Below are 22,417 nucleotides of genomic sequence, written 5' to 3'. Positions count from 1 at the left end.
GACCAATTAATTACCCATTAATTATTTCTTTGTATTATTTGATCAACAACAATTTTATACAATCAGCATTCACATGTTTTTTCAAGACAAACCATCATGTAGCTTTCTTCACCATCTTCCATATATATAATTTTCGATGCTCTCTATTCTAAAATTTGATTAGACGGCTTTTTCGTTTAGCTATATGCCTTTCATTTGTAATATGCATTTAGTGTCAAGCTAATTTTGAAGTTTGTGCAATTGTTTGATGATTAAAAATATATATATATTTTTCTTTTAAAGCTATTGTTATACAAGGAAGACAAAAACGTCAATTCATATGCACATGAATTTGTTTTTCTTAATAAGTATAATTTAAAATTCAGATATGATCAGCGAATGTCCTTTATACATTAACCTAGCTTCTCAATAATTGGCTTTTTTTTAAATGTTGTGTTGTATTTTATACGGTTCATTTAATTGTTTGTTAAAATATACACATATGATCTTATCTTCCATAGCTTATGTATATAAGCTTCAAATGGTTGTAGGAAACATAATGGACTAACTAATTAACATTTGAAAAAAAAAAGTTTTGTTTCACAATTTTTTATTTTTTGCTAAAAAATTCACAATTTTTACATTTTAAGTGGTGCAAACGAAAAAGAAAAGGTGTCTTATACATACTATATTTAAAAATAAAATTTGGGTTCACCATATATCTTGTTATCTACACCTCTAACATATATAGAGCTGTCAAATGCATAGACAGATTAGTCTATCAGTACCATACAAAAGTTTATACTTTACTACCGTATAGAGCCATAACTCATGTCTCTCACACGTGTACATACGTGGACTGATCCTATCTTAAGCGTGAGGGAATCATTCATGTCTTCGTCCAACTTATCTATAAAAAGACATCGTCTCTTGTTCTTTTAATCCACATATCATCTCTAACTATCTCAAATTCTCTCTTTCTCTTTCCTTCTATATAGATTTTGTTGCGAGATATATATATATCGTACTCGTACGAAGAAGACCGCTCGCTCGTGTGTAAAAAGGATGAGGTGTAGAGCACTTAATATTCGGAGAAGAAAGAGAGTTATGGTTAATGTGAGCTCGAGGAAGCTCATGACTCGTCTTCGTCGAATGGTTGCTCCGGAAACGAGTTTTTCCGGCGAGGTTGTTGACGGTGACACGCTTTATCGGCTCACGGCTGATCACATTTTCCTACTTCAAGCAAGAATCCAACTTCTTCGTCGCATTTCTTCTGTTTGTGGTCTCTAGATCGAAGCTACACGTGGCTATAGAAAGACGAATTGCAATGGTATAATTATGGATAAAAACCAGACGTATGTTTTCTCTATATATTCTCTTTAAGTAAATCATCTTATAAGTACGTTTTAATGCCGACGCTATAATCTGAGTGTATTTATGTTTATGATGTATTTAATTGTCAACAGTTTTTTTACATGCATGCAGCTTTGACCGCATTTAAATACATACCACTAATATCTTATGTATACGATACACCTAAAGTACTATAACTATATGTAAATATGTGAATATAACGTTTACAAAAAAAAGGATATATCACCAAAAAAATATTAGTTATGAGGAATTAGTTATTTTAATTGACCTAATTAAGTACATAATAATCTGTGTATGACATATACATTAACACATGCGGTCTAATTTTTGAAGCCTCTTCTATGTTATCTCTCTCGGAAGTGAAAATAAAAACAAGAGCAAGTGATGCAAAGATAAATGATCTGAAATATATATATATGGCATTCATTACTAATGCAAACGATAAGCAATAATTAAGGTGAACGTAATTAAACCAGTATCCTTAAAAATTTATTGATCCAAATTTTTGACTACTGTATTACAGACTTACGGTACTTAAACAACTCTTTTAACTCTTTTATTTAAATATAATATGATAATTATTCCCTTTTTTTTATTAGTGCACGATAGATTCATACAATTAATTAATTAGGTGTAGTGCACGAGTGTCGTATCCTAATTCCTAAACCTGGTTCGAATTCTTCCACTTCAATATAAAATAGTATTACATTATTTATGTTATTTTTAGTACTAGTAAACATAAGATGTTTGTATTTTCTTTATTTCTTAAAAAATAATATACACAGAAGAAAAGAAAAAAGTCGAAGTCACCAAAATGTGGCTTTTTGGTGTATGTGTTCAAAGTCAAAGACACATTTAATGATTAACTCTCTTGCCACATGCTCGTAACTCGTAAGCTCCATGCCTTATATATAAATATCAAAATTTATATCTTTAACATCTAGTTATTAACTTCCACATTTCAAAATAAAGTTGATTAATGAGAAAAAAAAAGAAACATAAGTTTCCTTTGATAAATCATAATCTTTATTTTTTTAATCAAAATATGTAGTGTGTAGCTCCTCCACAAGAAGTCTTCCACTTGAATGTTTTTGTTTTTGTATTTGATTTAAAACATTTTTATTCAGAAAGAGGTATATAGAAGAAATTAGGAAGAAAACAGTGGGCTAATGAAATGAGAGAGAAGTAGGCCTTTTTAAGAGCATTACGGGGCCCATACACGTGTGTCTACGACCACTTGTTTTGTTAATTGTTAATCCTCAAATCACACTCGTTTACATTTAGAGATTCATAACCCCAGTAAACTAGCTAGGACTTTGTAATCATGTTATCATCGTGTTGTAAACATTAGTAATCATCGAAACTATATACATTCTTAATTCTTAAAGGTGGACCGTGAAACAAGTGATGAAGAAACTTGATTAATAAAGTGTCGAAGTCAATTTCATCAATATAATATACATAGGCGTTCATCGAAGCCATGTGGAAAAGAAAAACGGCACGTACTTCATTTGAATCTTATTTTTTTTTTTCCCGAAGAATATATTATAGCTAATAGGTCCATTGCATGAAAGTCTTGAGAGTTCAGTTCACCACATATCTTCCGGGCTCATGCTATTTTTTTCAATGCTCATCCGTAAAAAAAAAATGGTACAAGTCGTGGTTAAAGTCGTAAAGAATTGAATCTATAAAATAATAGAGATGACATAGTATTCTCTTATCGAAATATTTTCGTGAAGTCATCAACTTTTTACGTACCTTCATTGCTTTATTCTTTCTTTTAATAATTCTACTAGTTGCTCTAGTTTCTTAAGTTGGTGAAATTTGTCAATCATACAACTACGAAAGTCCATATAATAGAGACCAAATTGTTGGATAGATGAACCTACCGTTTTTATGGGTTTATCAATAGTATAAGATATGGAAACGGTTTGAAGTATAAAAATGGACAAAAATAATTGAAGCTTAAAAATGATATATGATGATGAGTATAAATGGTATTTAGGGTTGGAGAGTAGTAAGTGGGGTATGTTGGTTGAGCCATGTGCGTCCATGTGCTCTGTCTTTCTCTTCTTGCCCCACTCTCTCAACATTTTCACTTCTTTTCCTTTGATCCAATAAATGCCTCCACACTACTCTCATCTCTTCTATTAATAACTCTCTATCTTCTTCGGTTTTCTAATCCCTCTCTCCCTCTCTCTCGTTTCTTTCTAGGGTTTAAGTTTCAGACATAATCGAGCTACTTGGGTTTCTAAAAATAGAAGTAAGTATTTATTGATTTCATTGACGTCTCTTGTGTTTTATTCACTTGATCACATCGTCTTCTTCTTCTGCTACCGTTCATTTAGATGTGTACCAAATTAAGGAAATGTTACGAAGAAATTAACTACATATTATTTTCGATTAGTATATCCTTTCAAATGTGGATGATTATATAACAGCATTGAGTATATATAGAATCTAATGTTTATTCTCAGATAATGTTATTTCCCTACGTTTGTTATTTCATTTGTTGTGTTTTATTTTATTAGGATGAAAACATATAACATGGTTAAACAAGAATTTATCAAGAAATGGATAACTACTCTCCACATGTTAGATTCTTCTGTTGAACATCCCTTGAACGTAACCGAGAGGAAAAATGCGATAAGACTATCATCGGACATAGCCATGGCATCCGCTAGAAGCGGCTCTACTGTATGGAGCCGCGCTCTCATCTCTAGGAGCGGATACAAGACTACGACGACGACCAACAAACCCATGGCTCGTCGAATACTAAAAAAAGCTCGAAACCGGATGATGAAGAACCGTTGTATGATCACTCTTAGACGAAATGGCAATTCCACTTCGAGAAGTGGGGTGAGAAAACGTACGGAGTTGCTTAAGAGTCTTGTACCTGGAGGCGAGTTAATAGAAAACGAAGATTATTTAATAAGAGAGACACTTGATTACATCGTCTATCTCCGAGCGCAAGTGGACGTTATGCGAACCGTCGCAGCCGTCGATTTAGTCACCTGAAACTTAACGAACGATAACAAATAAATGAGCATGCGTTTCCGCACTCTTGTGCATATGAACTAGCTAATGAGTAAGGATTTAGATGCAAGTCCCTGTATGTACTGATGTACATACATGTATAGCTAGGATAACACTACTGTCTTAATTTCAAAATGTATTATCGAGGTACTACTGGTGTAAATATAATTTATGGGTTAATTTCATATTATCATTTTAAAGAATATTAATACTAGAGTTGTAACATTTTTATTGTATATACTGATGTAAATTTAGGTTAAGTAAGTAAATGTTTTGGTGATACAACTAAACTTATCAGAAATGTTACTACAACTAAAATATCTACTGGTGTAAATATAATCTATGTATGCTGTTGTTTTGTCATAAACCATACGTTCAATCTATAATTGATTTCTAAAATTGAACATACACTGATATGTATTGTTGGTTTATAGTGAACTAATTAAATGGTACTGGTTTAATGGTTATCATTTAAGGCAGGGTTATCATATGGTTGTGTCGCACACCCGAAATGCTCAGTTTTTTCTTCAAAGAAAAGTTACAGCCTAAATCATTGGGTTTAGAATGGGCCGAATTGCTGTGTTGAATTCGGCCTATTTTACGTTGTTGTTTTCTTAATAGAAAAACACACAACAGTGGTGGACCTAAATCTGAAGCAAGGATCATTAATGTATTGGCCTATTGGGTAATACGATGTTTTTGGTATTGAAAACAAAAACCAGTTTAGGTTATCACTCGGGTGATTTCAAATCAGTTAGTTTAGATTCATTGGCTCCAAATAATTTGCTATAAATAAACTGACGGCATCTTGCTATGCTTAACTTAGCACCAATCTTATTATGTACATGTTCATAGCCTTTTTTAATAAAACTAATTTATAAGCTAGCTATATTCTCTTTCTGTCGGTACACAGTACACACACAAACACATAAAAAAAAATCTCTTGGCAGTTGGCATTTATCAAAAGTGAGAGTAACATGATCAAATGATAACATCTTTAATCAGCCATCTAAACACACGATTTCGAGATTGAAAAAGAAACGATTATTAATTAAGAAAAAATGTATGTAGCTAATAATAAATGATTACTTGGTTATATTTCTTTGATTAAAAAGTAGAAGAGTGGATTATATGTAGTTATATACTAATCGTCTTCCTTTTATCGCCAAAGCTAAAAAGCCTAAGACCCATTGCATGCTTGTGCATGATTATGCTATGCCCCCTTATATATCGATACAAATTCTTATTGATACATATGCACTTTAAGATCTATGATCATTAATTTTCCAATATATAACTTTTTAAAAAGCACTTAGCATTTCAGTATATGGAATTTATTCTTCTACAATAAGATCAATGTAGAATAGTTGGTTGTAGCAGGCCATTTTTTTTTTTTGTGTAATCGTTATTTAGTTGAAGAAAAACAATGATATGAGTTCCTATACATCAAATAAAATATTAGAATTTTGGGATAAAAATCCAGCTATGTAATCACTTATGAATGAGTGAAAAAGTGTCAAAAGAGGCTCAGATATTTATATATTTGAAAATATATGTGTGCTTAGCTTGAACATATGGTTTCGATTTAAAGACAGATGATAAAGAGATAGCAAGAGGGTCCAACTCCAATCCATTGTTGTTAATAATTTTGCTTCTATAATGGTTAACAAGTTAGCATCTACGTACTACTATGTATATGCATTTTCTCAATCAATTAGTTATTCTAGTTAGCTTAAATTCCCATCACATATCTAATCTTTTCCAACAACACAACACATAAAGTAGTTTCCAACAAAACATATCATCACATCTAATCGTTTAAACATTGTATAACTAATATCTCTACAATAATGATCTAGTTATAATATATATACTCCTCATCGTTATATTGATAAAATTTGAATCTGAAGCAGAACACGATGTTCCAAAGTTATCCATACTCTCCCCCCCCCCACCCTAAATACTACATTATGCAAAACCATGATTACTACTATAACCAATCAAACTAAAAAGTATTACTAATGATAAAATGGACATTATTACAGATACCTAATTTCCCATTTTGACAGAAAGTTGAGTTGAGATTATATAACCCCTCCATATCCTTTTAGATATATAATTAAAAGAAAATTGTTTAACGAGATTATCACTTTGATTGATCATGGCCCAAATCATTCCCACCCATGGAAATGATGCTCTCCATCAAACCTTTTTTTCTCTTTAGAAAAATATATAATAAGGTAGAAGAACCCCACACCAAAAAAAATTGTAATAGAAATTAATTTAATCGTTATCTCTTTTTTTCATACCATAACATAAATATTTGATCAATGAACAAATTCTCAAAGTCATAGTCTTAAAATTCATAAAAACAAAACAAGAAAAAAAAAAAGAAAAAAAGAGAGAGACTATGGAACTATCATTAGCATTAGCGACAACAGAACATAATCCATCGCCTTCAGAGGCACATCCAGACACTATGGACTTTCTGTCTCGAGAATGGTGTAATTTCGCTGTTCAATCGCTTCAGCCAGACCGTTTTCTCTACGATCGTTCCATTGTTCCTGTCGAGACCTCCATCGCCAAGTTTCAAGGCGACTCGAGTCCTGTTTCTTGCGCTGTAAGTAACGGAGATTTTTTTAAAAATCTATTAAGTAGTGAACTCTTCTTCAAATTTTCTTGGTCAGGGTTTAATTTATAAAAAAACTTGAAAGTAGATGAAGAGCATGAAGATGGACGATCCAGATTTTAAGCCCTCGATGCCTTCCTGGAAAACCAATGATGTCAAGGTAGTAAACCATATTAAGGATGAAAATAATAATCATAGTAAGTTACTATGTTGAGAAAATAAACAAAATAAAGTCGCCTTGATAATAGTAACCGTTATTCAAAAAATTAAACATAATAATATCATAATAAAACCTCTAAAGTGTGAACTGAACAACATTGATAGTTTTCTCTATATACTTTATTTTGTTTGTGTAAATTGCTGTTTTGGTTGATTTGATGCACACTGCATACAAATGAGTGATGAACACTATTTGATCTGTATCTTCTGTATTTGAATTGTAGAAATTGATAAAAAAAATAATAGTACGTAATAGACTAACATATATTTATTAGGCTAATTAAAGTTAAAGAGATTAATAAAAATGTTGATCATATGTTCTGTTGAATGATGTGAACAGTCATGGATATGGATGCAACAAGCAATGCACCCGGAATTGAGCTACGAAGGCTTTTTCCGCAAGAAACTTGTAAAAACCCTTTTGGCCATTTGGTTCGTTTTGTTTTCTCAAGCCAACAATTTTTGGTTTTAATAAATCAAAATAATAAAATTTGGTTTGTAGAAACTTCCATGGAAGATTACGCCGTCAATAAAGAAATGGTGGAAAGAGATCAAAGCGAAACGAAAGGAAGAAGTGAGGCTACAAAGAGCTGAAGTCCACGCCGCCGTGTCTTTGGCTGGTCTAGCCGCTGCTCTCGCCGCCGTAGCTTCCGAGAACGCCGGAAAAGATGGTGGAAACGTTCGACCGAGCACGAGAGAGTCTGCTGTGGCTTCTGCCGCGGCTGTTGTGGCAGCGCAGTGTGCCCAGATGGCCGAGACAATGGGAGCAAACAGAGATCAGCTCAGCACAATGATTGGTTCCGCCATGACCGGGACAAGTGTTAGCGAGATACTCACACTCACTGCCTCAGCTACAACTTGTAAGAAGAAGATAAAGTTTTTGTTTTTCTTTTGTGTTTCTGCAAGAATGCTATGTTTCTGAGACATTGGTGTTTGGTAAAATAAGCATTGAGAGGTGCTGCGACGCTGAAGGCAAGAAGAGGTTGCAAGATAAATAGACTGAACGGCTCTGCGCCTGTGTTGCCTATTGAAGACTCTTGTTACTTGCCTCCTGAATTCGACAAGAACACATCCATACTTGCTAAGGGAACAGATCTCTTTGTTGAAACACCAGATGGTATTATATAAATATCCTCTATTTTTTTATTTTCTAACTCCTCTGTTTCGTGGAGAAACTAAAGAGATCCTTGGGTTGAAACAGGGGATTTCAAGGCTAGGACAGTGTCTATGCTCTTAAACAAAGATGGACAGGTCTAAACGTGGCTCTACTTACTCATTACTCTTTAACTAGTTACATCTACTAATGGATGATCTTGGGTTTGTTATTATTCACAGGTGATTCTTAAAATGAAGAAACATAACCTACTCAGGACTAAGAAAGAATGTATGCAGCTAGTTTCTCAATATGTTTTTTTTGTCTTAGCTTTACTTAACCTTTAGGCTATGATGTTAAAACATTTAGTATTTTGTTTTTGTTGTGTGTGTTAAGGTATTGTGACGAATGTTCATGTGGAACTTTACAAGGATTCCGATAGCGAAGACAACAACATAGAGGACACTTGTTATCTCATTGTCCTGAAGACGAACAGGGGAGCTATCAAGCTAGACATGGCAGATGATTACATTCGTTACAAGACATGGGTCACAACGATCCAACACATGCTCACTCTCTCTTCTTCCTCCTTACGTACAAATTACGATCTCACTTTCTACAACAAAAACTGAAACTTTCATCGTCTTGTTCATCCTTTTTTCCACTATGTAATTTTACTTTTCTTGCCATGTTTTATTTATCCCCTCCTCTGTTTCTTATGTTTTCTCTCGTTTGATCTTATAATATAATGCATAAACAACTTGAGAACTTGCGTTCTTTTAGACACCACATACATCAGCTATCTTTCTAAGTAGAGTAACCTGAGACTTGAGAAGCATTACATGTTCGATTGACTTGCGAAACAAGGCTTCCTCGTCCTCGATCTCTTCACAGCCTGGTACAATCCGTCTAAGGATCCCAAGGTTTCTTTGCGTGTAAGATTCGCCAAAATTGGATTTCTCTTTTCTTCCCTTGCGACCATGGTGCTTGACCTTCTTGCACTTCACCATCTTCATCACTTGTTGCACTCCGGGATTAGATACAAAGCCATATATATAGGGAGGAACATTGAGGATGGAACCAATATGGAAGAAAACAAGTTGTCTGTAAAATGTTTTGACAGAGAAAAGGAGACAAGGAACCCATATCAAGTCCATAACCACTGAACCTGTCTCTGCCAATCCATCCTTGCAATGTCTAATGTTCAATGCATCTGTTTTTGTGGTCCTCCTTTCTTATACGTCTTGCATACAAACTTTATGCCAATTATTGTTGTTTAAAAATTTCAGAATTGGTACGTTGGGTTTGGTTTAACCAATACATGTACAATTGTAAAAATAAATGGGCCGAGGGGTTACTCGAATACAAGCTAGACATTGATCCAATTAAGCCCGTTTTCTATTACCAATTTGAACCGAATTTGGTTTTGAAAGCAACAACTGTAGGTCAAAAATATTTCTTTGAAATTCTTAAGTAACTTGACGCCTACGTAAGATAAGAGGGTTCGCATAGGAAAAAGAATTTGAAATCTTATGTTGCTTCCGAACAGATTTAAAAAAAACAATTTTTGTACGGATTCATATTCAAAGTATTCACCAAAACAGCAATCATCCTCCCCCATAAACATACATTATTAAAGCCGCTTAGTTTCCCCGGAAACCTAAACAATCGAGAACAAATCTTTCACCATTCTTTGGTTTGGTGATTCGTCGTTATCACCCGATACGTCAACTAACTTTGACTCGATATCATCCACATCGGTTAAGGGGTGCTGCGAATAGGAGTCTCGGGAACTCTCACCATCAAATTCATGCACGAGAACGATCGGGGAAGACGAGGCCGTGAGGCTATGTAGGAGGTTGTCCCTGCAAAGAGGACATGTTGAGTTTGTGAGGATCCAGGTGTCAATGCACTCCACGTGGAATGCATGGCTGCATTTTGGTAAGAGCCGGAGCTCGTCTTCGGCTTTGAACTCGCTTAGACAAACGGCACAATCCAAGGGTTTGTGTTTAAGACCAATCATGGTCATGTAATGAAATAAAGGAAATGCATTGATCAAGGACTGGCCAACTCCTGAGTCATGGATATTGAGCCGAGTCTGAATCCGACCTTGGAAATCATTAGAATCTGCATAGGCGTCATCAAGTCCGGTTTGGGGTCTGAGTAAGAATCTGACGAGAAGGTGAAGCAAAGCGAAGAAAAAGATGGCGAAAGAAAGGAATGTGATATAGAAAAGTACGTTGGGACTGATCATGAAACTCAGATCGAAGTCTTTGTCTATGGAAGAGGAAGATGTAGAAGGGTTCGACGAAACTGATGGAAAGGTATCAGTTTCTTGATTCATGGTTTTATCGAGAAAGATGCAAGTGGAGGGTTTCGAGAAAATAAGTGTAAGAGACGATAAGTTAATATGAGATAATAAAGAGTTTGAGAAACTCCCAGGTGAGATTGATTGGTAATAATAACTTGACATTGAAAGCCTTTGTTCTTGTAGCCAAAATCAAAATACACAGAGAGATAAAGAAGTCAGCTGGGTTTTTCTAAATATAGAAGTCAAAATAATCAGCAATTTCTCAATACATATGTTTTTGTTGTTCAAAAGCATAGTGGTTACATTGACATTAAGAAAACAGATCGTTAACAGATTAAAACAGAGGAGAAAAAAAAACTAGATGACACTTTTTTTTTTGGGTTACATTAGAGAGAGTCGGAAATAACCAATCAAGCATCAAATATATTGTTGTTACATGAATGTAAAGATTTTACCAATGAAAGACAGAGACTTTAACAAAATCTGTTATAAATATTGTCATGATATAAAAAAAGAAAAGGTGTAGCGTGACAAAAGTATCAAGGTTTTTGAGCAAGTGCAAGCAATTTTCAAAATTCATTCCAAAATAGGTGCCTAATCATAACACATGAAAATGAAATCAACACAATAAGAGTACCCATGTAAGACCAAAACAAGTCTTGTCTGTGGTACTGTGAAAAACTTTTTCCAAGGCTAGATGACAAAGTAGAGTTTGGAAGACACGCCATTTGAGGGCTGTTGGGAGCTTTGTATGTTGGGCCTGCGCGCATTTTCGGCCTTTATGGTCTTGTATGTTTTTTTTAGGTCTGTGTGCCAGTTGGGTTTATAAGCCTTGTAAAGTGTTTGTTTCTTATGAAAATTTAAGTTGGAAAAAAAGAAAAAAAAATTGCAAGTTATATTTACATTAAATGTCATGGTTTGCTAAATGTAAATGCAATTATATAGTATACACATGACGTGACACGACCCACATGCATGCTCCTCCACACTTCAATATTATCATTAAACAGTATAGATTTGTTTTCTCATTAATGTCATGTTCCTTTCGGAGAGTTGATGATAATAATGGAAATTATGGAATTATGTACAGTTTGTAAACTATACTAACAAGATTTATTATTTAAATTAATGGGTAATGAAGAAGAATGTCTTTTTTTTTTTTGGTTGGTTCTCATTGTGAGTGAGAGAGGAGAGAATCTCTGTAAATTATGAGATTTTTGGTTAAAACAAAACGCGCGAATTCCGGTGATTAGTTTATTGAACCTCTGGCCACAACGTTCTCCTCTTTTCCTTTTGTCTTTTTAATTTTTCTTTCTTCTTCTTCTTCTGGTGAAGATTATTAAAGTCGATTTAATTAGAGGTCACCATCACAAATATTTGAAGATCCTCCTTACACAATTTTTTTTTAAAAACCAAGTTTTTGAAGGATCATTTTTTTTTTTCATGTTAAAAATATTAATAAATTACCAATTTGTTGTTGTTGTTTTTTTTTAATCATCTTTTGAACATTTCCATTTTTAAAAAATAATTTTTTTTGAGCTTCTCCAATATCTTTTAAAATTAATCTTGGTCTAGATTACCATTTTCAGAGAAGTTTTCTGGATGATCTTTCCTCTAAAGTTTTAAGTTTTTTTTTTGGTCAATTCTTTTTAAAGTTTTATGATTTTTTTTTAATTTTTTTGGTAAATTCTTTAAAGCTTCTTCTTTTAAAAGCGGGATCATTATGATGTTGTTGATGATGATGGTGTGATGATCTGTAAATAATAGAATTAAAGAAGAAGAACACCAACCAAAATCAGAGGAAAAGATCCAACCTTTTTTTTTTTTGTTTTTTTCAATCATTCGAATTAATTTCTTCGGATTGGGTAATCTATAACTCTGAATCTCGAATTTGGGGTTTGCTGCAATCCAAAAGATTGTTTTTGGTTCCTTGTTGTTGTGTCGCTGGTGGTGGTGATTGCTTTAGAGTTCGTTCTATCATCGGGTCCGATCAAAATTTCAGTTTTGTATCGTAAGACGATGAGGTTCCTGAGCCTCGTCGGGAACTCATTCGGTTGTTCTGCGTCCGGCGAACGCTTAGTATCAGCTGCCAGAGACGGCGATCTTCAGGAAGCCAAAGCTCTTTTAGATTACAACCCAAGACTCGCTCGTTACTCCACTTTTGGCGTTCGTAACTCTCCTCTTCATTACTCTGCTGCTCAAGGCCACCACGAGGTACTCTTTCTCCCCCGATTCCTAGGTTTAAAGATCACTACTTTTAAGATTTAGAGATTCTTAAAAGGTGATTGTGATGATGATCCTGATTTGGGTTTGTTTGATCTTCAGATAGTTTCTCTGTTGGTGGAATCAGGAGTTGATATTAATCTCCGCAACTACCGTGGACAGGTATTAGCTCTAGTTTGATTACTCTCTATTTGGTTCTTTACATTGTTGACTCATGTCAAAAGTAGTCATCTGATTACAAGAATTTTGGAAACAGACGGCTTTGATGCAAGCTTGTCAACATGGTCACTGGGAGGTTGTTTTGATTCTGATTCTTTTTGGTGCTAATGTAAGCATTTGATCAACTTTTTATATTGTGATGTTCTTTTTTTTCTCACTGATTGTGATACAAAATATGTCAGGTATTGGGACAATGATTGTGTTTCTTGATTGTTCGGGTTTTAGATTCACAGATCAGATTACTTAAATGGCGGTACTGCTCTACACCTTGCGGCTCTTAATGGTCACCCTCGCTGTATCAGGATCTTGCTTTCCGAGTTCATACCAAGTGTTCCCAATTGCTGGAGCCTGTTGAAGAAGAATAAATGCTCAACTGCAGGATTTGATCCTAGGTAAAAAGTTTTTTTAAATCTTTTTAAAGTTAAGCTAGTGCTTTAGTCACATGATTAGTTGAATGTGATTTGTATTCTTTGGATGTGTTTTGCAGTGTTCTTCACGAAGTGATCAACAGAGCAGCAGATGGTGGAATCACACCTCTTCATGTGGCGGCTTTGAACGGACACATAGAGACAGTGCAGTTACTCTTGGATTTGGGAGCTTCGGTTACTCAGGTCACTGTGGAAGATGGAACCACAATAGATCTTATAGGTTATTATCATATTCCCCGATTGACTATCTTTGATAACGAATATAGAGATTCTTTAGGCGAATAACTTAATTCTGTAGTTTGTTTTTCGCTTTGGCTCGTTGGTTTTATATTGAAGGTGCTGGCAGTACAGCTCTCCATTATGCTTCATGTGGCGGAAACACGCAGTGTTGCCAGGTATATACACTTGCTTAATCAGACAATCATGATGCCGGTAGTCTGGTTTTGCCAATGTTATGTTTCGTTTAGTTCACATATGAATTCATTTGACATTTGTGTTCACAGCTTCTGATCGATAAGGGTGCCTGTTTAGCTGCCATAAACTCCAACGGGTTAGCTTTTCTTTCTATTTCTCTGCCTGCAAAACCCAATCCAACAGCTTCATAGAAACCGCAATGTCTTTATTCTCGTTTGGTGTTTTTGGTTTTAGATGGACGCCATTGATGGTTGCTCGCTCATGGCACCGCAACTGGCTGGATGAAATCCTGAACCCAACCACAGTACAACCACAAAGCCATCCACAAAACGTCCCCTCTCCTTTCCTCTGCCTTCCTCTAATGAGCATTGTCAAGATTGCTCAGTATGTAAAAAACCTTTCGCCTAACTGAAACACCCAATATGAATGCAAAAATCTTTGAGACTGATTAGTGTTTTTCCAATTGTGGATTTCAGAGAATGCGGCTGGCGAGAAAATGATTGTCTCACTCCATGTCGTGACCCTTGTGCCGTTTGTTTAGAAAGAAAATGCACAGTAGCTGCAGATGGTAATGTAACTATTTCTCAGAACCAAAATTGATCTTTCTTAGAACATTGAATTGATGATTGTTGTGTGACATAACAGGATGTGCTCATGAGTTCTGCACAAACTGTGCATTATACCTAAGCACCACAAACATAACATCGTCCAAGACATCAAAAGCCACACCAGGTTCAGTCCCGTGTCCTCTCTGTCGCAACGGCATTGTCTCATTTACGAGACTTCCTCATACAACAAGCATAACAACAGCAACATCATCAAGAACAAGCATCTCATTGTCCTTCTGCACTTGCTCCTCAGATGTCTTAGACACAGCTCTCCTGACTAACCCTCACTACAGCTGTAGACCCGTTGTGTCGAGAACTGGTTCTAGAATTCCACATTCCGTAAGATCATCATCGTTTCGGTCCCTTAGCTGCCATAGGTTTCCTCCAAGCCTCTGCCTCAGGGGATCAGACGTCGAGGAACCACAAAGCCGGTTAATGGGGGGATCATATTCAAGATCCGGTGTAGGGTTCAGGCGATCGGCGTCGCAGGTTGAAGGAAAACGTTCTTGGTTTTCTGCACTCAACCATTGTGTAACAACCGGTGGAAGTGCTTGCTAACTCAAAACTCTTTTTTTACTTTCTCTAAATTTTTTGTTCCCAGTATTTTTGGGATTAAAAGAAAAGAATTTGAGCTAATTGATACTGTGAATGGTGTGGTAATTATTCATTTTGTGATAATTGAAAATGTTGTAATAAATATAATTAACTTGGCTCTGCCATTACAATGAAATGGTGTGTATATATAAATGATAATATTATGTTTCAGAGTGTTATTTTAATTGTGTAGCCGGCTTATGAACATTAACCTCGGTTAACCTGAATCACCTCTGGAACACTTAAAGATACATAAAGATTACATTTACTTTAGATAGAAGTTTGAAAGCAACTTAAGAAACTGAGAATGCTATGGGATTAATTGATAAACGAGAAATTACATCAAAGCTCAGGAGGAATAGAAAAAACAAAACAATAGAAAGTAAAATACAAAAATGAAGAGAAGATAAAAGATAATAAAAGAACAATACAAAACTAATAAGTCTTGCAAGGTCAAGAAAAAAAAAACAACTTCTAAAACATAGAAGAATTTTCCTATGGATGATTCAATAGAAACAAAAATAGATTTTGTTTGTTTTTTTTTTTTTAAAAAGGGAAAAAAAAAAGCTCAGCAAGGATAATGCCAATGGAACACTAATGTCCAAGGAATCTTCTTCTCAGGGAGATACTCACACGTTCGAAAGTACAGCCATGATGTAATGGAGAAAATAGAAAAGGTTGAAAGAGAGAAACGATCATCATCACTATAATCATGATCGTTATGATGATGATGATGATGGTGATAATGAGCATGAGATCAAGAAGGAGAGGAATGATATGATGCCTTTTGCTCTCAAGTGTGATGATGTGAGAGCCTGAGAGGGGGCAGTTGAAGTTTGTGTGTTTATATAGGGAAATAAAGAGGATGAAAGTCCAATGGAAGCTAGCTAGACCTCTGTAATGTATTATATATTAAAAACAAATAATTATTAATGTAAGCAAGAGAAATCACAAAACTAGAACACCATTATCAATGTAATGGTGGTCTAACAACTTTATTAAATGTACATATGCAAATTGTGAGTGAAATGGTGATTTCTCTCTTAGACACAAAATGCAAGAAACATATTAATAAAGGTCTGTTAAATCTACTTATACACGTTACATTGGAAAAAGACTTATTATTTATTCCATCTCAATAGTCAGCGAATCTCAATATTCATAGGGGCAAAAGACGAGTGCTCCATACAAAAATGATAGCTGAAATTACACGTTAAACGAATTTCGAGCTTATAAGCAGCACTTTGAAATAGTAAAGACTGTGTTTTTGGGTTAAAAAAACATGTATGTATACTACTATTCTCTAATTTCTAGTACAAAAACCTGGAAAAAACTCACATATATGTATGCTCTGCAACACATAACACAACACGTATTAAGATTTCTAGCTTGAGAAAAAAGACTTGGTTGGTTTTTTACTTTTTAGCTGAGAGAGTTGGTCTCTGTCACGGGTTTTTACCGTCTGCCTTACAAAATTTGTTGTGCAATTGGTTTAGAATTTCATGTTCTCTTTTTACGTATATTTTTTTTTTTTTCTGGACAAATACGTATAAATTAAAGAAAATTATGGTTTCACATACAAAAAAAAACTATGGAAAATCCAAAAGTATAAACCTCTAAGCTATACACTTTTTTTATATAAAAAACTAGACAGGAGATTCATTGGGTTTTTGTAGTGTTTTGAGTCCTTTCTATACCACTCTCCCGTGTAATAATTTTTTTAAAGTAATCAATACTAAAAAAAGATCTCACCTTCCTCTTTTCGAATATCATCATTTCTACTTATAACAGTATGTATTTATCAAACTATCCTAGCTCGTTTCATAAATATGTCACCATTCACCACCTTCAAAAGTCTTCAACCCCAAAGGAAACAAAGCCAAGAATGAATGTGAAGGACGGGTGAGTAATTTACTATTGATGGTATTAAATGGCGTTTTTATATGTAAGAGGAGAAGAACACATAGGCAAAGCTGCAAAATGTTATAAATAGGTGTAATCATCACAAAACTTTTGGATGTGACAATTCATTGTCAAGCTTCTGTCTCTTTCTCTGTTCTTCCTTCTGAAACTCTGATGGGTTTTTAATTATACTGTTATTATTTCTTAATTATTTTCAGAAACACAGAAATAATACAAAAAGTAAAAGTTTTTCTCGAAATGGAAGTCTTGTTGGTTTGTTTACACTTACTTTTGCATGGGCTTATTTACCAATTATTCAACGTTCAGATTGTCCAAGTCAAACGAATCTCTTATACCAATATAGTAAGTGGGACGTGACGACTTTGATACTCTTTATTTTTTTTATTGGTGCAGACTAATTATATTAATTTTTTTTGTTTTTGTCAACTCGGTTTTGTTTGTTGCAAAAAAATGCTTGAAAAATAATTCAAGAAGGTAGGTATAAGAGAACAAAACACTGTCGTTTGAAGACTTAAGTCAAACTACTGTGCTGCTTTTAGGCTTTTTATCTCCACATTACAAAAATTTGAGCCCAATATATAAAAGCCCATTTAAAAAGTAGAGTAGTGTGAGATGAGACTTCTTCACCTGAAACTGAAGCAAGGGTGATGACTGATGAAGCCGTTTCGATGAAATTCATTAGTTTGTGGATCCTTGTTTCTACAGAGCGGAAGTTACTTATGTCGATGGACACTAACAATTCATCTTGGACCAAATCGCTTAGATGGTGTTATTAAGAGGTACCTTCAGATTCTATGAGTTGCATGCATGGGTTTAGTAGTTAGTACATTTGATTTGTAACAACTTATAACATGGTATGATTTTTATACAAGATTCGAACACGTATCTCGCTCGATGATCCTAGTCGTACATATTTCTTTATCCCATCGTCGTTGTGTAAGAGATTGAGTTAATAAAAAAAAGAGAATACATTATTCGTAAAAAAAATTGTTAGATAGTAGATATATTTTTGATTTTTTTTGGTTTTAGTACTCGGATCTTTTAAACTTATTGTTAAATCTTGGATATGGGTAAACACAATTGTGAATGCTTCTCATATGACAGTATGACACTACAAGTGTTGTTGCCAAGCTTGTTTTTCTTAAAAACACTTTTTAACTTCAAGGTTTCAACCATATCCAGCCTTTGTTCTCTACTTATCGGATCTTTCTTTATGTCGGCCCATATAAGCCCACATTTCTTTAATGAGTGTGGTCGTCTCTCTCTATACATGTGTCCAATTTTTAGTTATTTATGGCATTGCATTTTTGTATGAATTTCTACTTTAGGAGTGTCTAGTACAGAGCTTTTCAAAGCTCTGTGCAAATGTATACGTTTATTGCTAATTCTAGTATTAAAGGTTTCTGCAAATGACGTATCAAACAATTTACTTTACGACTTTGACTAATTGAATTGAGAAAACAAGGTACGTGCACTCACACACTCAAAGACTCTCACACACACTCACTTATTACGTTTTGACGAGGTTCTATATATAACTCCACAGCTTCCTCATTTTTAGAATCCAAACTCAAGCAAAGAAGATGGTGTTAGAAAATGGGTTTCCTCCACTTCCAGATTTCCTCAAGATCTTCAACTCCCATGAACATTCTCAACGTTTGGTAAGTTACCATTATTCTCTCTGTCTCTCTCTCTTTATCTTCTCCAAAATGACATGTCTTGTTTAGGTTGTAAAATTATGTAAGACTATTTTGATGAGATTTTAATTCTTTGAATGGCTTGCTTCTGTAGTTTGTGTTCTTGCTACGTTAGTATAAGAGTTTCAGAGACTTCAACAAAATTATATTTTTCCATCTTTCTTTGCTCTGTACAACTTGAAATATTGATTCCTCTATACTTTGCCTCTCTTAACTCTGTTTCTGTTTAGCCTTTTAGTTTGATTCCTCTGTTTTACTTATCTGTTAGTTTGGTTCATCTACTCTAGACTCGGAGATCCTTCTGAGTTATGTTCACCTATAACCTGGATTCATCTGTTTGTGACTATTAGAATTTGGTTCTGTTCTTGATTTCTTGGAGTCTAGTCCTGTTCCCAGTTTCTTTGGGTTAATTTGGTCTGTTCCTGATCTCTTTGAGTTTAAGTTCTGTTCTTGATGTAACACTGTCACTAAGTGGAACGTTTCACCTAAGTATGTATGCCATTTGACTCATTGTGTAGGTAATCCCAAGAGGCTACAACAAGTACTATCCAAACCCTCTCCCTCAGACCGCTGTTCTCAAGAGGCCGGAAGGAAACTTCTGGACAGTCAAATGGAAAAAAGGCCAAGAGGACACTATAAGTTTCCAAGAAGGTTGGGAAAAGTTTGTGAAAGACAATGGTCTCATTGATAGAGACTTCCTCTTGTTCACTTACGATGGTTCTCGGAGCTTTTGGGTACGCATCCACCGGGATGGCCTCCCTCTGGAGCCAAGCACTCCCATCAAGATTCAAGAAATATCGGATGATGAAATCGACACAGCTGGTGGTGGTCCTGATCGCCATATGGAAGAAGGTGATAGTCATGAGGACATGATCGTTTCTCTTTCTCTGGGAACCAGCGATGAACTTAGTGATGATGATGATGATGATGATTATGATGATGATGAGGATACAGCGATTTGTGAGTTTAACAAAGCTAGTGGAAGCTGTTCCAAGAAAGGTAAAAAACACACAACTTTGTGTAACTATCATTTTTCATCAAAATGTAAAATACCATTCTGAGTGATCTTCATTCTTTAGCAGGAAGGGTTATGAAAACGAGACGTGATGCTGTCATTGCTGAATCTGTCAAGGTGGAAACGCTTCTTGAAGATCCCCAAAACCCCTTCTTCATTTCAACTTCATCGTGTTCAAGGCGTGTGTTGGTAAAGCTTGTTGACTCTTTTAAAGTTTCTTTCTTGTGTGATAAATTGAACTATATACTTACTAATAAGGTGTATTCGTTTTCTATGATTTTTGGTTTTTTTTGTCTTGGTTGATGGGTAGGTGATTTCTATGCAAGTAATAAAAGACTTTAATTTGAAGTTTGAGCCAACAATCAAACTCATCGATGGTTTCGGGGAATTGAAGAGAAAGGTTGGGAAGTGGAAGGATCGAGTTGTGGTATACAAGTGGGACGAAATGTATAACAGGAACAAATCAATGCCTGGAGACATAATCATATGTGAGATTCTACGAGATGAAGGAGATGTTGTTCACACCGTCAAAGTGCACTTCGTAAAGAAGTGAAGTTTCTTTTATCGTTTTACTTTACGGATGATGAAACAAAACCTTTGTCTCTACGCTCTTGTTGAAACCTTTGTGTGTTATCTCGGATTTATGGTTAGCTTTTGAAGTTGTGAACCTTGTCATCTTTTTTGTTTATTTTTTTATTTTATTTTAAGTTCTCTTGCATGTTTAATAGAAATGATGGATCTGATCTCTGACTCTCTGTCAAGTGTGGTTCAGTTTGTTGCTCACTCATTAAAAAGTTGGATTTGGTCTGGACTCTGGACTCTGGACTCGCTTTGTATCTGATTTAGAAACAGAGTAACCTGACCCTTTTCAGTGTTTATACTTGCAAAAAATTTACAAACTGGTCTATTTGTTGGGCTACCTCCAGGCCCATTTATTTTAATGGTTAGTTTTTGTTTTCCCTAAATTATAACTTGGATTGAAGTCAACAAAAGTGTCTAGTGAATTCAAATTCCATAATCTTATCAAAAATTTTTTTTTTTTTGTTTTGTTTGTGGAATATAAAATTTGATTCCCATGGATTATATCTTCCAAGTAGTGTAAGTGGATTTGAACTAGAAGACAGCTTTACTCTTCTTCTTCTCTTGTAGAGAAGAGAAGTTGAGTAGTCCAAATCAAACGCGTCAATGGATGTATAAGAATTAAATAGCATGCCCCAAATCCTCCAAATTTTCTTACAAGTAGCCATCTTTCTCAACATTTATTGAGCATGCATTATTTATTTAATTCTCTCATTAATATCTCTAAAAACTATCTTAGTCGATCAAAGTTGAACTGAAAAACATCTTGTACATATTTATTCGGATAAGACTTTAAAAAGGTTTAGTTTCGTATTATTATCTAAACCACTTATATTAAAAAGTCTTTTTCCCCTTTATCCCGACGCAAACAAACAATTATTAAAAAAACCATATGTACGTTAGATATATATATTTTTGAAATAAAAAATAGGGGAAAATTCCATAAAAAATTCCCATGTAATTTTAATTTGGATGTTTAATACCCAATGTTTTTGTATTGGAAACAAAATACCTGATTTATTAAACGTTATCTATTTAATACAATAAATATTAAAAATTTGTCTGATTGAACAAACCGCTTAACGGACGTTAATGACATCGACGGAATGAGTAAACCGAGCCTAATGGTTAACAAAACGTGGGAAATTGGGGTTAACAAAAGACTACAGTGTCCTTTTCTTATTTCCCCAAATCGATTTGGGATCTATAAACCCTAATCGAATTTCTCTCTTATCTTCCTCCAAATTCTCTTATCTTCTTCGTTTCATCAGATAAGGAACCGATGATTTAGTTCTTTAAACTCAGTTCCATCGTTGTTTCAAGTAACACTTAAGAGATTATAGGAAGATGAGGTATGTCGATTTATGTTTTTAGGGTTTCGATTTCTGGGTTGGGTTCGATAATAGGGGTTTCGATTTCTGGATTTCGATTTCTGGGGTTTGTTCTATGCGATTTTTGTGTATGATTTATGGGTTTAGGGTTTGTGTGAATCAATTTTAGGTTCGTAGGAATCAATTTTAAAATCGATTGTTGGGTTATATTTTTGGGGTTTTGGATCTAAAATTGGGTATTTGTTTGTGACTAATAATTGCTTATGTCTTCTTATACAGTGGTTTCGAGCATCTCAAACTCAATATACATTACGGAGGAGATTCATTAATCAAGGATGATGTGTTCGATTATGTTGGAGGGTCTGTCGAGAAAGACATGTTGATGGATCCCGATTTGATGACATGGTCCATTTTTGAGGATTTTTGTAAGAAGAATGGAGTCTGTGGAGAAGTTGAACAAGTTTGGTACAAGCTTCCTCATGAGGAGAAAGGATCATCCCGACTTATAGAAGACGACAAAGATGGTGGAATCAGGGACTTTTTGGACTTTTTGGACTTTTTGGACTTTCTGGACTGATTACATTTTCTGTTTTGTAGCTATGTTGTCAGACACTATCTCACATCTTTCTGGCAAGCCAACTACAAGGATAACATACAACCAGTAAATGGAGAAAGATTGTGGACAAGAACTGGCAAAGGCACAATTGAGGTTCCTGATAAAAGGAAAAAGAGAGGGCGACCAAGG

General features: G+C 34.7%; 9 protein-coding genes across 10 annotated transcripts in view; 7 read left to right on the top strand and 2 right to left on the bottom strand.

The window, feature by feature from the left end:
• Positions 1 to 903: 903 nt before the first annotated feature.
• LOC17875453 lies at positions 904 to 1,475 on the top strand. The gene has a single exon (XM_006281348.2). The coding sequence runs from the start codon at positions 1,045 to 1,047 to the stop codon at positions 1,267 to 1,269; it is 225 nt and encodes a 74-aa protein (XP_006281410.1). The 5' UTR covers positions 904 to 1,044; the 3' UTR covers positions 1,270 to 1,475.
• A 2,046-nt stretch (positions 1,476 to 3,521) lies between these two features.
• Positions 3,522 to 4,594, top strand: LOC17875891 (transcription factor IBH1-like 1). Its single transcript, XM_006281169.2, has 2 exons — positions 3,522 to 3,616; positions 3,885 to 4,594. Exon 2 carries the CDS (start codon positions 3,886 to 3,888, stop codon positions 4,369 to 4,371), a length of 486 nt encoding a protein of 161 aa, XP_006281231.1. The 5' UTR covers positions 3,522 to 3,616; position 3,885; the 3' UTR covers positions 4,372 to 4,594.
• Positions 4,595 to 6,752: 2,158 nt separating this feature from the next.
• On the top strand, positions 6,753 to 8,977 carry LOC17877104 (VAN3-binding protein). Its single transcript, XM_006281988.2, has 8 exons — positions 6,753 to 7,009; positions 7,107 to 7,178; positions 7,578 to 7,646; positions 7,740 to 8,097; positions 8,184 to 8,354; positions 8,439 to 8,488; positions 8,573 to 8,621; positions 8,727 to 8,977. Exons 1-8 carry the CDS (start codon positions 6,800 to 6,802, stop codon positions 8,960 to 8,962), a joined length of 1,215 nt encoding a protein of 404 aa, XP_006282050.1. The 5' UTR covers positions 6,753 to 6,799; the 3' UTR covers positions 8,963 to 8,977.
• On the bottom strand, positions 8,847 to 9,472 carry LOC17875208. Its single transcript, XM_006281885.2, has one exon. It carries the CDS (start codon positions 9,344 to 9,346, stop codon positions 9,110 to 9,112), a length of 237 nt encoding a protein of 78 aa, XP_006281947.2. The 5' UTR covers positions 9,347 to 9,472; the 3' UTR covers positions 8,847 to 9,109.
• A 518-nt stretch (positions 9,473 to 9,990) lies between these two features.
• On the bottom strand, positions 9,991 to 10,674 carry LOC17874811 (putative RING-H2 finger protein ATL50). Its single transcript, XM_006281765.1, has one exon. It carries the CDS (start codon positions 10,672 to 10,674, stop codon positions 9,991 to 9,993), a length of 684 nt encoding a protein of 227 aa, XP_006281827.1.
• A 1,473-nt stretch (positions 10,675 to 12,147) lies between these two features.
• Positions 12,148 to 15,312, top strand: LOC17877206 (E3 ubiquitin-protein ligase XBAT32). Its single transcript, XM_006280276.2, has 10 exons — positions 12,148 to 12,855; positions 12,967 to 13,026; positions 13,121 to 13,192; positions 13,309 to 13,475; positions 13,571 to 13,731; positions 13,848 to 13,906; positions 14,015 to 14,061; positions 14,160 to 14,309; positions 14,402 to 14,493; positions 14,571 to 15,312. The coding sequence occupies exons 1-10, from the start codon at positions 12,661 to 12,663 to the stop codon at positions 15,089 to 15,091; spliced, it is 1,524 nt and encodes a 507-aa protein (XP_006280338.1). The 5' UTR covers positions 12,148 to 12,660; the 3' UTR covers positions 15,092 to 15,312.
• Positions 15,313 to 18,630: 3,318 nt separating this feature from the next.
• Positions 18,631 to 20,464, top strand: LOC17876524 (B3 domain-containing protein At5g57720). Of its 2 annotated transcripts, none has more exons than XM_023777383.1 (4): positions 18,631 to 18,711; positions 19,266 to 19,746; positions 19,830 to 19,951; positions 20,073 to 20,464. In XM_023777383.1, the coding sequence occupies exons 1-4, from the start codon at positions 18,634 to 18,636 to the stop codon at positions 20,313 to 20,315; spliced, it is 924 nt and encodes a 307-aa protein (XP_023633151.1). In that variant the 5' UTR covers positions 18,631 to 18,633; the 3' UTR covers positions 20,316 to 20,464. The 2 variants fall into 2 exon arrangements, with proteins under 2 accessions (XP_023633151.1, XP_023633150.1); XM_023777382.1 differs by having other exon boundaries at positions 19,827 to 19,951.
• Positions 20,465 to 21,628: 1,164 nt separating this feature from the next.
• LOC111828961 lies at positions 21,629 to 22,410 on the top strand. The gene is made up of 3 exons (XM_023777561.1): positions 21,629 to 21,693; positions 21,952 to 22,196; positions 22,270 to 22,410. The coding sequence occupies exons 1-3, from the start codon at positions 21,689 to 21,691 to the stop codon at positions 22,335 to 22,337; spliced, it is 318 nt and encodes a 105-aa protein (XP_023633329.1). The 5' UTR covers positions 21,629 to 21,688; the 3' UTR covers positions 22,338 to 22,410.
• Positions 22,338 to 22,417, top strand: part of LOC111829026 — a 788-nt gene continuing 708 nt past the window's right edge. The window contains exon 1 of the mRNA XM_023777661.1: positions 22,338 to 22,381. Coding sequence (XP_023633429.1) covers positions 22,338 to 22,381 — 44 coding nt within the window. The remainder of the gene's footprint in view (positions 22,382 to 22,417) is intronic.

Source organism: Capsella rubella, unplaced genomic scaffold (assembly GCF_000375325.1).
Source record: "Capsella rubella cultivar Monte Gargano unplaced genomic scaffold, Caprub1_0 scaffold_8, whole genome shotgun sequence".
NCBI lineage: Eukaryota > Viridiplantae > Streptophyta > Magnoliopsida > Brassicales > Brassicaceae > Capsella > Capsella rubella.
This window is presented reverse-complemented; position numbering and strand designations above follow the sequence as displayed.